Source organism: Hemitrygon akajei, chromosome 5 (genome assembly GCF_048418815.1).
Source record: "Hemitrygon akajei chromosome 5, sHemAka1.3, whole genome shotgun sequence".
In the NCBI taxonomy this organism is placed as follows: Eukaryota; Metazoa; Chordata; class Chondrichthyes; order Myliobatiformes; family Dasyatidae; genus Hemitrygon; species Hemitrygon akajei.
In genome coordinates, this window is record NC_133128.1 from 32,699,126 (window position 1) to 32,711,605 (window position 12,480).

Below are 12,480 nucleotides of genomic sequence, written 5' to 3' on the forward strand. Positions count from 1 at the left end.
CAGGTTTAAATAGTAAGTATAAGTATTGAAGTTATGCCTATTGTTTTGAGCTGTCAGCCAGAGAGTGAAAAATTGACATTACAGAACTTTTCGTGTTTGTTTATTTTTCAGATTGGATCTGAATTGCGGGAAATCCTGGAAGTCTGATCCTGTTCTTCCTGACACTGCTGGTAGTTAAAAGAGAGTGCTGCTGATTGTAGCTCCTGTCAGGTAAGAAAAGTAGCATTCAAAGTAAGTAGAAAGATTCTCTTTTACTACATGGAGCTTTGGGAATAGTTTTTCATTGGGTCATTTTATTTAAGATGGCAAAATGTTATTCCTTTTGAAACTACCAACCTTGGTCAAATGTTAACTTTATGTGAGAGTTTGGCTCATATGAGATGTGAAAATGCTGTACCTTTCATTCCTGATGTCAATCTATTTTCAAAGTGTCCATCTGGTTTTGATATATATGAGACGAGATGGAGGAAGCCTACTTCTAGGTGGAGAGCTGGCCATTTCAAATTATAACACGGATGCTTCTATCTAACATTAGCAGCAATACCACTTTGACCTCACAAAACAAAGGGGAGCTGAGCATTGTGGGCTCAGCTTTTTAAGTTACTGCTTTTCCAGTCATCTACTAGATTCGGCATTGTTTTGATGTGATATTGGAGAGCTTTGTATTATTTCAAGCGGTGCTCTGTTTAGTTGTTAACTCCACCCAAGATGCTAGAGATGTTTCATATCCTATCCAAAAGATGATATCTCTAACGGTTCAGTTCTTTGCTTTGTCAATTGAGATTTCAGGTGAAGTATTGTGCAAATAGGTGACCTGTTCATGTCACAAAACCTGCAACATGAATTGCCTATTCGGGTACTGATACAACATAGAACATAGTTAGTGTAGGAACAGACCCTTGGGCCAATGATGTTAGTTTACTGCTATTATGAGGCCTAGCTGCCTTAAATTCTTGCAAGTTAACCAAAAAGATTGTTATCAGATTTCATCTCCAAACAATTTAGACTAGTCCTTATAGGGAGTAATTAATGAGACCCTTTTGTTTTCTAACTCTTGTATTAGTTATTTTACCATCAACTCTGTTTCAGAAGTATTTCACCATAGCTCCGCTTTTAACTGTGGAAACAATTATTGAAAAGATACAGTATATTCTCTTAACCTTTGTCAGAACAGCAAAGTATTGCCAGCTGTCTGCAGACTCTTGACTTCTGTTGGGAAGACTTTATGCTGAGACACGTTGGCTTAGCTGGAATCCCACTCTGATCAACCAGTTGTGCAGATGACTCCCAGCAGGTAGCAGTTTAAGAATGTGTCCACAATCATAAAAAAAATTAAAAACCCACACCCTAAGACTGTCAATGCCTCTTGGGATGTGTCTGAATATTTCTTTTTTTATTGCAGCTACCGTGGAACAATGTTGAGAAGAATGATAATAATATATACTGTAGAACAAAACTTTAACTAAAAGCAGATAAACTAACTGGGGTATTGACAAGTAGACATAAAGGAGCATCTCCTCACTGGGATTAAAAGTGGGCCAAAAAGAGAGAGAAAATAAAAGCCTTTCTCAATGTCTTGATTAGTACTCAGGAGGGTTACAAGATAAACATGCTCTCCGCAGAACTTTACCCTCTGTTTTTATTAATATGCTTTCAAATAGTAAAAAATACCTAAAGGTAAAAAGGTACAGTGACACAATGATATCATAGTTTGCAATCCGCTTTCCATTTTTAAAACATAAGATGACTTTATAAGAACATAAGAAATAGGAGCAGGAGTAGGCCATCCGGCCCATCGAGCCTGCCCCACCATTCAATAAGATCATGGCTGATCTGTCTGTAAACTCAGCTCCATCTACCTGCCTTTGCCCCATAACCCTTTATTCCCTTACTATGTAAAAATCTATCTAACTGTTTCTTAAATATATTTAGTGAGGAAGCCTCAACTGCTTCCCTGGGCAGAGAATTCCACAGATTCACCACTCTCTGGGAAAAAGAGGAAAATTTTCCTACTTCTACCTTATCTATCCCTTTCAAAATTTTATATATTTCTGTAAGATCCCCTCTCATTCTTCTGAATTCCAGAGAGTATAGTCCCAGGTGACTCAATTTCTCCTCATAGGTTAACCCCTTCATCCCTGGAATCAACCTGGTGAACCTCCTGTGCACAGCCTCCAAAGCCAGTATATCCTTCCTCAAGTATGGAGACCAGAACTGCACACAGTACTCCAGGTGTGGCCTCACCAGTACTCTGTATAGTTGCAGTATGACCTCCCTGCTCTTGAATTCAATCCCTCTAGCAATGAAGGCCAACATTCTGTTCAACTTTTTAATAACCAATTGTATCTGCAAGCCAACTTTTTGCAATTCATGCACAAGCACTCACATGTCCCTCTGCACATCAGCATGCTACAATCTTTCACCATTTAAATAATAATCTGTTGTTCTATTATTCCTTCCAAAGTGGATGATCTTGCACTTACCAACGTTGTATTCCATCTGCCAGACCTTGGCCCACTCATTTAACCTACCTATATCCCTCTGCAGACTCTCCACATCCTCTGTACAATTTGCTTTTCCACTCAGTTTAGAATCATCAGCAAATTTTGCTGTGCTACACTCAGTCCCCTCTTCCAAATCATCAGTGTAAATGGTAAACAGCTGTGGGCCCAGCACCGACCCCTGTGGCACCCCAGTCACCACTGACTGCCAACCAGAGAAACACCCATTTATACCAACTCTCTGCCTTCTATTGGTTAACCAATCCCCTATTCATGCCAATACACTTCCTCCTACTGCATGCATCCGTATCCTATTTATGTCTCTTGCGCGGCACCTTATTGAATGCCTTCTGGAAAAGCAAGTACACGATGTCCACCTGTTCCCCTCTATCCACTGCACTCATTATGTCTTTAAAGAATTCCAGTAAGTTTGTCAAACATGACCTGCCCTTCCTGAATCTCCTGACTTATTTCATTCTGATTCAGAATGGTGTTTGTTTCATGGCTTTGGTTAAATAGCGCAGTCAATTTAATCAGGCTGCTGTCATCGCTGTTTTCACCACTGAATCTATGGCTGACCCACCTGACACCTGTAGTGTTTCCAGCACAAGAACAGCTTAACAAAAGGAACAAACTTTTGTTTTGTGAACAACAGTCAGGGCAAAGATTACAAAACGTGACACTTTCAGCAGTCAACTTGAGATAATTGCTGGGTTTTTTTTTTATATACACTGTCATGTTCATATGAACAAGAAAAAGTCTCAAGATTGAGGCCAGCCTTCTCTATTTCAAAACCTGTACCATTAATAAGTAGAAGAGAAAAGGTAAGAAGACACAAGTCTTTCTTGATCTATAAAATTAGGAGATTTTGTAGAGCTACAGAACATTCTTTACTGTCTAGAACTCAGGAAATATCTGGAAAATGTAATATTCTGTAAGTAGAGTACTTCAAAATTTTGTATTTACGGAAACAAACTGGAATCACAGTATAAGGTGTTTCTATCCATAAAGTGATACTCTTAGCAGCTGGAGAACCAGATCCCACGGATTTTCAGAGTAGAAAGTAAACTGAGTGTAAAAACAGCATTTGAAACCAAGTTTAAATACTTAAATGGATTTGGGCATGCTAGAAACAGTTTAATGGATTATTTTTGGGAGAGGGAGCATATTTCGTGGGGAATGAAACGTCCTTTCTGATGTACTCAGTTGCTGGACGAAATACAAAATTATTGCCAATTTACTTTTCCCCCATTAACACCTTCCTGCAAGTTGTTAATCTGAGACATACTATAGATTAAAATAGAATTAAAGCCAAAATTTTGTAATAATAGATTTAAAATAACATCTTATTTCTTATAATCTAAAGGAACATTTTGTAGATGCTGGAAATATAAATAGATGCTGTAAGTAGGAAACAAAACCAAAAATGCTTGCTACTATTCTGGATGTCAAACAGTATCTGTGGAGAGAGGGAAAAAAAACATTAATGTTTCAGGCTTCTGACTAATAAGCAAATCATCAGTCTGAATGTTAACTGTAATTGAGCTTTAATAGATATTCAGTACAAATGACTAGAGTAGGGATAAATACATTCTTATGAAACACATACTATTTATTTCAGTTCAGCAATTATTAGTCTTCCTTTTTGCCAATCTCTTCATTCCATTTGCTTGCTCTAGATCTGTATCCTTGCCCATTTAAGTGCCTGTCTAAATGTCTTTTAAATGTTAATTTTTGGGGGCATGGTAATGAGGTGGGTAGCATGATGCTGTTACAGCTCAGGGCATTGGAGTCTCTGTACGTCCTCCCCATGAGATGCAAGGGTTTTCCCCAGGTCCTCCATCATCCAAAGATGTACAGGGTAGGTTAATTGGTCATTGTAAGTTGTCCTGTGATTAGCTTAGGGTTAAATTTGGGTTGCTTGGGATGGCATGGCTCGTGGGGCAGGAAGGACCTATTCCGCACACTATCTCTAAATAAATAAACAGAGCGGTGGCCTCTGACTCCACTCTCCCCTGGGAGAAAGCCCAGATAATGACAACTGTGTCATTTAGAAAATATTACCCTTCAAAACACCATGCCCATCTTAAAACAATCCCCTTTTGTTTTTGATACCCCTACAATGGCAAAAAGATTCTGACTATTGACCCAACCTCTGCTTCTTATCTCTGTCTGTTCACCTCAACTCTCAACCTGATTTATTCAAGGGGAAATAAACTTGGCCTATCTAATCTCTCCCCATAACTATAGTATTTCAATTTGGACAACATCCCTCTGCACTCTTTCTAGTGCAGGCACAACTTCCCTATAGTATAGCATTCAAAACTGCAGGCTCACTCAAAACAGTTTTGTAGAGTTGCAGGATAATAACTCAGACTTATATTTTCTACTGTCTGTCCCAACCCATAAAGGTAAGCGTGCCATATTCCTCCTTTGCTACCTTACCTACCTGTATATTGCTTCCAGCAATCTATGATCTTAAATCCCAAGGCCCTTCTGTTCATAAATATTCCCTGGCACCCTACCATTCACCTACCAACACAACTGACTGACAGACGACGCAATAGCCACAGCTCTACATACCATCCTTACACATCTGGAGAAGAAGGATGCTTATGTGAGAATGCTGTTTTTGGACTACAGTTCAGCATTCAACACCATAATTCCCTCTAGATTCCACAAGAAGCTCAGAGACCTCAGCCTTCACCCTGCCTTGGGCAGCTGGATCTGGGACTACCTGTCAGATTTCCAGCAGGTGGTAAGAGTGGGATCCCTCACCTCCAACTCTCTGACCCTCAGCACAGGAGCCCCTCAGGGCTGTGACCTAAGCCCCCTCCTTTACTCTCTGTATACCCATGACTGTGTCGCCATTCACATCTCCACTCTGCTAATTAAATCTGCTGACGATACTACACTGATTGGCCTAATCTCAAATAATAATGAGGCAGCCTACAAAGAAGTCATTACCCTGACACAGTGGTGTCAAGCAAACAACCTCTCCCACAATGTCACAAAAACAAAGGAGCTGGTTGTGGACTATAGGAGGAATGGAGACAGGGTAACTCCTATTGACATCAGTGGATCAGGGTTTGAGAGGGTGAACAGCTTTAAGTTCCTTGGCATACACATCACTGAGGATCTTGTGGTCTGTACAGCGCCTCTTTCACCACAGACGGTTGAAGAAGTTTGGTACGGGTCCCCAAATCCCAAGAACTTTCTACAGGGACACAGTTGAGAGCATCCTGACTGGCTGCATCACTGCCTGGTATGGGAACTGTACTTCCCTCAATCGCAGGACTCTGCAGAGAGTGGTGCGGACAGCACAGTGTTGTGAAATTCCCTATTCAGGACATTTACAAAGTCAGGTGTGTTTTAAAAAAAAAATAAAAATGGAAAAAGGGCCCAAACCGCAGTATGAAAGCCAGGACCAACAGGCTCTGGGACAGCTTCTTCCACCAGGCCCATCAGACTGATTAATTCATGCTGATACAATTGTATTCTGATGTTATATTGACTGTCCTGTTGTACATACTATTTATTATACATTACTATAAATTGCACATTGCACATTTAGACGGAGATGTAACAAAGATTTTTACTCCTCGTGTATATGAATGATACTAGTAATAAAGTCAATTCAATTTACTGTATATATTTGACTTCCCAAAATATATCACCTTAATAGAGAGCTATGTGGTAGGGAAATTCTAGGCAGTTTTCTAGAGAAGCAAAATTCCAGAGTAGGTTATATAGTTGACACAACCTTGTGGGTCGAAGGGCCTGTACTGTGCTGTAGATTTCTATGTTTAAACTTGCCTGGATTAAATTCCATCTTCTAATGCTCTGTGCAATTTTCCATCTGATCTCTATCTTGTTGCATCAATAATAATGAGGTTAATATTTACTGGAACAAAGGCAAAAATGGTCTCCAAGAATGGGAAAGCTCTAGGGAGTATTGAGGAACATGGAGTCCTTGATGTCCAACTCCAAGAATCCTTGAAGGTGGCAGTATGGTGATTGGGAGGTGAAGACAACAAATGGGATGCATACCTTTGTTAGCTGGAGCATAGAATATGACTGCAGGAAGGACTAAACAACATTATTAAACATTAAGCCACAGCTGGAATATTGCATATATTTCTGGTCTCCAAACTTTAGCAAGGACACAATTGAACTGAAGGTGCACAAGAGACTCACCAAGGTGTTGCCTGAGATGGAATGTTCCAGTTATGAGGACTGTTTGGGTGCATTTGGTCTCCTTGGAGCAGAGGAGGCTGAGGGAGATGTACAAAGTTATGAGAAGCATATATGAGGTAATTATTTAAAAATTTCTCTGTGGAGAGATGAGCAGGACCAGGGTATAAATTTTGGGTTAAGAGAGTTGAGGGACATTTGAGGAAGAATATTTTCACCCATTGATTGGTTACAATCTGGAATATACTGACAAGCCTCTAAACAAAAACCTGATTTATCAAAGTATGGTTGGCTATAGACTAGGAGCTGGTGAATGAGATTAGTATATTTAGGTAACTGATGGTTGGTATGGACATGGTGGGCTAAAGGATTTGGTATTTGTGCTGTGTGGCTCTATTTGAGAGACATTACATTATTTGAAAAATGAATGCCCCATGAAGTAAAATGAGATGTATTGTTAACAGTTTGTAGCACAATCACGACAACTACATGCTCTTTTTAAAAAGATACAGTTCCTTCATAAATGATGCAGAGAAAATCTTATGTCAAAATAAAACAATGTAAGGTAAGTAGATGTCAGTACTTCTTTCATGAGATACTGCTATATAATCAGTGAGTTTATTCCCCTAGATTTTGTGGAGTGTAGATAAATCTTAGAATTTGAAAGTAGTTCTAGATTCTCCCATAAAAGAAGAGTCTTTATGTAACCTCCTGACAACATTCCTCAGCATCTTTAAAGCTTTGATCAAGTGGCCTTCATTCTTTAAATCTTTTAGACAGACAACACACCAGTTTTGATAATAGTCAAAACTGCCTCCAGTGTATATACATCCTTTCTTTAATATGGTAATGAATTCTGTACACCATATTCTAGATGTAACCTTGTGTAACTGAAGCATAACCATCTTATTTTTGGACTTTGCTTTCCCAGATTGATGCATTTGAATAGACTTTTTTAAAAAAAGGTAGGGCATTTACAGATTTTTTAAAATGACAGAACAGTGTGCCCCTTTAGAGGGGAAGAGATAGAAAGAAGGTGGGGGGGGCAGTCCCAACACGTGATATGTTTTGTCTAATGCTGCGTCACACAAACCACAAGAGGAGAAGAGAGGTACAAGAACTATTAAAATGTGAAACTGTCTCATATGCTTTGTTTCAGATCATGGCTGTGCCTCTCCTCCCTCTACAGTTTCTGACAATGACTGTCCATTTGTTACTGGCTGGAACTGTTCATGGGGGTGGTTACTATCCAATGAAGCAGGGTCCACAGCAGTTGCCACAAATACAAGTCTCCCACATGGTACAACTTGGCAAAGAGGGACCTCATATGCAACACATGGGCAAGGAGGTGCCACACTTGCCAGTGTATGGAAAGGATTTACCATATACCTCTCACTATCGGAAAGATGTTCCTCAAATGCATGTGTTTGGAAAGAATGTGATGCCTCAGAAGGAAGCAAAAGGTAAGAATTATATTAAATTGAGGATTAAAGTCAATATTTCATTTTTGTGTGGAAGACATCAGGATTTTCTGGATTCGGTCTGATTTATCTAAATGACAAAGGTGCTACTGTGAAAGTGTAATTGTCAATTTAACTAGGAAGAGAATGTGTTGGGAGTCCTCAGCAGATTAGGTATCATTTGATGAGAGATAAAATGGCCAGCTCTAACAGACAGGAAAAGCTAATTATTTGGATTTGTAGAATTCAGTATTAAACATAGAAACATAGAAAATAGGTGCAGGAGCAGGCCATTTGGCCCTTCGAGCCTACACCGCCATTCAGTATGATCATGGCTGATCATCCAACTCAGAACCCTGTACCTGCTTTCTCTCCATACCCCCTGATCCCTTTAGCCACAAGGGCCATATCTAACTTCCTCTTAAATATAGCCAATGAACCGGCCTCAACTGTTTCCTATGGCAGAGAATTCCACAGATTCACCACTCTCTGTGTGAAGAAGTTTTTCCTCATCTCGGTCCTAAAAGGCTTCCCCTTTATCCTTAAACTGTGACCCCTCGTTCTGGACTCCCCCAACATCGGAAACAATCTTCCTGCATCTAGCCTGTCCAATCCCTTTAGAATTTTATACGTTTCAATAAGATCCCCCCTCATTCTTCTAAATTCCAGTGAGTATAAGCCTAGTCGATCCAGTCTTTCTTCATATGAAAGTCCTGCCATCCCAGGAATCAATCTGGTGAACCTTCTCTGTACTCCCTCTATGGCAAGAATGTCTTTCCTCAGATTAGGGGACCAAAACTGCACACAATATTCTAGGTGCGGTCTCACCAAGGCCTTGTACAACTGCAGTAGAACCTCCCTGCTCCTGTACTCAAATCCTTTTGCTATGAATGCCAACATACCATTTGCCTTTTTCACCGCCTGCTGTACCTGCATGCCCACCTTCAATGACTGGTGTACAATGACACCCAGGTCTCGTTGCATCTCCCCTTTTCCTAATCGGCCACCGTTCAGATAATAATCTGTTTTCCTGTTCTTGCAACCAAAGTGGATAACCTCACATTTAGCAACATTAAATTGCATCTGCCATGAATTTGCCCACTCACCTAACCTATCCAAGTCAGCCTGCATCATCTTAGCATCCTCCTCACAGCTAACACCGCCGCCCAGCTTCGTGTCATCCGCAAACTTGGAGATGCTGCATTTAATTCCCTCGTCTAAATCATTAATATACCGTATCTTGTAAACAACTGGGGTCCCAGCACTGAGCCTTGCAATACCCCACTAGTCACTGCCTGCCATTCTGAAAAGGTCCCGTTTACTCCCACTCTTTGCTTCCTGTCTGCCAACCAATTCTCTATCCACATCAATACCATACCCCCAATACCATGTGCTTTAAGTTTGCACACTAATCTCCTGTGTGGGACTTTGTCAAAAGCCTTTTGAAAATCTAAATATACCACATCCACTGGCTCTCCCCTATCCACTCTACTAGTTACATCTTCAAAAAATTCTATAAGATTCGTCAGACATGATTTTCCTGTCACAAATCCATGCTGACTTTGTCCAATGATTTCACCTCTTTCCAAATGTGCTGTTATCACATCTTTGATAACCAATTCTAGCATTTTCCCCACCACTGATGTCAGACTAACCGGTCTATAATTCCCTGGTTTCTCTCTCCCTCCTTTTTTAAAAAGTGGGGTTATATTAGCCACCCTCCAATCCTCAGGAACTAATCCAGAATATAAGGAGTTTTGAAAAATTATCACTAATGCATCCACTATTTCTTGGGCTACTTCCTTAAGCACTCTGGGATGCAGACCGTCTGGCCCTAGGGATTTATCTGCCTTTAATCCCTTCAATTTACCTAACACCACTTCCCTACTAACATGTATTTCCCTCAGTTCCTCTATCTCACTAGACCCTCGGTCTCTTACTATTTCCGGAAGATTATTTATGTCCTCCTTAGTGAAGACAGAACCAAAGTAGTTATTCAATTGGTCTGCCATGTCTTTGTTCCCTATGATCAATTCACCTGTTTCTGACGGTAAAGGACCTACATTTGTCTTGACCAATTTTTTTCTTTTCACGTATCTATAAAAGCTTTTACAGTCAGTTTTTATGTTCCCTGCCAGCTTTCTCTCATAATCTTTTTTCCCTTTCCTAATTAAGCCCTTTGTCCTCCTCTGCTGGTCTCTGAATTTCTCCCAGTCCTCAGGTGTGCTGCTTTTTTTTGCTAATTTATACGTTTCTTCTTTGGACTTGATATGATCGCTAATTTCCCTTGTCAGCCACGGGTGCACTACCTTCCCTGGTTTATTCTTTTGAACAATTGTTGTAGTTCATCCATGCGATCTTTAAATGCTTGCCATTGCACATCCACCGTCAACTCTTTAAGTATCATTTGCCAGTCTATCTTAGCTAATTCACGTCTCATACCTTCAAAGTTACCCTTCTTTAAGTTCAGAACCTTTGTTTCTGAGTTAACTATGTCACTCTCCATCTTAATGAAGAATTCCACCATATTATGGTCACTCTTACCCAAGGGGCCTCGCACGACAAGATTGCTAACTAACCCTTCCTCAATAGCCAATCTAGAATGGCCTGCTCTCTAGATGGTTTCTCGACATGTTGGTTCAGAAAACCATCCCACATACATTCCAAGAAATCCTCTTCCTCAGCACCCTTACCAATTTGGTTCACCCAATCTATATGTAGATTGAAGTCACCCATTATAACTACTGTTCCTTTATTGCACGCATTTCTAATTTCCTGTTTAATGCCATCCCCAACCTCACTACTACTGTTAGGTTACCTGTACACAACTCCCACCAGCGTTTTCTGCCCCTTAGTGTTATACAGCTCTACCCATATCGATTCCACATCCTCCAGGCTAATGTCCTTCCTTTCTATTGCATTAATCTCCTCTCTAACCAGCAATGCTACCCCACCTCCTTTTCTTTCCTGTCTATCCCTCCTGAATATTGAATATCCCTGGATGTTGAGCTCCCATCCTTGGTCACCCTGGAGCCATGTCTCTGTGATCCCAACTATATCATATTCATTAATAACTATCTGCACATTCAATTCATCCACCTTGTTACGAATGCTCCTCCCATTGACACACAAAGCCTTCAGGCTTGTTTTTACAACTCTTAGCCCTTATACAATTATGCTGAAAAGTGGCCCTTTTTGCTTTTTGCCCTGGATTTGCCTGCCTGCCGCTTTTACTTTTCACCTTACTACTTTTTGCTTCTACCCTCATTTTACACCCCTCTGTCTCTCTGCACTTGTTCCCATCCCCCTGCCACATTAGTTTAAATCTTCCTGAACAGCAGTAGCAAATGCTCCCCCTAGGACATTGGTTCCAGTCCAGCCCAGGTGCAGACCGTCCTGTTTATACCGGTCCCACCTCCCCCAGAACTGGTTCCAATGCCCCAGAAATTTGAATCCCTCCCCCTTGCACCATTTTTCAAGCCACGTATTCATCTGAAATATCCTATTTCTACTCTGACTATTGAAACCTGCAAAGGAACTGCACTGTTCTTTGACAGAATTAGGTGCGGAACCTTGACCTTGTGTTGGTCTTTGTTGGAGGAGTGTGAAGGTCAGAATGGCAACAGGATTGAGAATTAAAGTGGCAAAGCTCAGATTGCCCTTGGAGATGGAATGAAATTATTCTACAAAGTTATCATCCAACTTGCATTTGAATTCTATTTGGAAGAGGCCACATTTCATTTTAGGCTATCTTTCTCCCCACAAGCCACTCATTTGAAAAAAAACTATTCTAAAATACTTAATTGCAGAGCATACTCTGCCTGGAGGTCAGTGACCAGTGGTGTTCCACGGGGATTTGTTCTGGGACTGCTACTCTGATTTATTTAATATATATATGACCTTCATGGAGGAAGCGGAGGGGTAGGTTAGTTAAGTATGTAGATGACACAAAGTTGGTGGTGTAGTGGATAGTGTAGAAGGTTGTCATCGATTAGAAAGAGAGATGTTCTCAGGATGCAGAGTCAGGCTGAGAAGTGGCAGGTGGGGTTCAGTCAGGAAAAGTGAAGTGATAAATTCTTAGCAGTATAAAGGAACAGAAGGATCTTAGGGTCCAAGTTCAGAATCAGGCTTATAATCATTGGCAGGTGTCCTGAAATTGATTAACTTAGCAACAGCAGTTCAATGCAATACATAATATAGTAGAAAAAAATAAGTAAATCAATTATGGTATATGTGTGAACAGATTAAAAATCATGCAAAAAACAGAAATGATATATTTTTAAAAATTATATTAAAAATGATATTAAAAAAGTGAAATATATATA

At 40.3% G+C, this 12,480-nt stretch overlaps 1 protein-coding gene across 4 annotated transcripts in view; it reads left to right on the forward strand.

Annotated features, from left to right (window-relative positions):
• Positions 1–12,480, forward strand: part of col8a1a (collagen, type VIII, alpha 1a) — a 125,700-nt gene that overhangs the window by 100,789 nt on the left and 12,431 nt on the right. For all 4 annotated transcript variants that reach the window (XM_073045156.1, XM_073045158.1, XM_073045159.1 and 1 more), the window contains 2 exons: positions 112–210; positions 7,855–8,158. In XM_073045156.1, coding sequence (XP_072901257.1) covers positions 7,858–8,158 — 301 coding nt within the window. In that variant the 5' untranslated portion in view covers positions 112–210; positions 7,855–7,857. The remainder of the gene's footprint in view (positions 1–111; positions 211–7,854; positions 8,159–12,480) is intronic.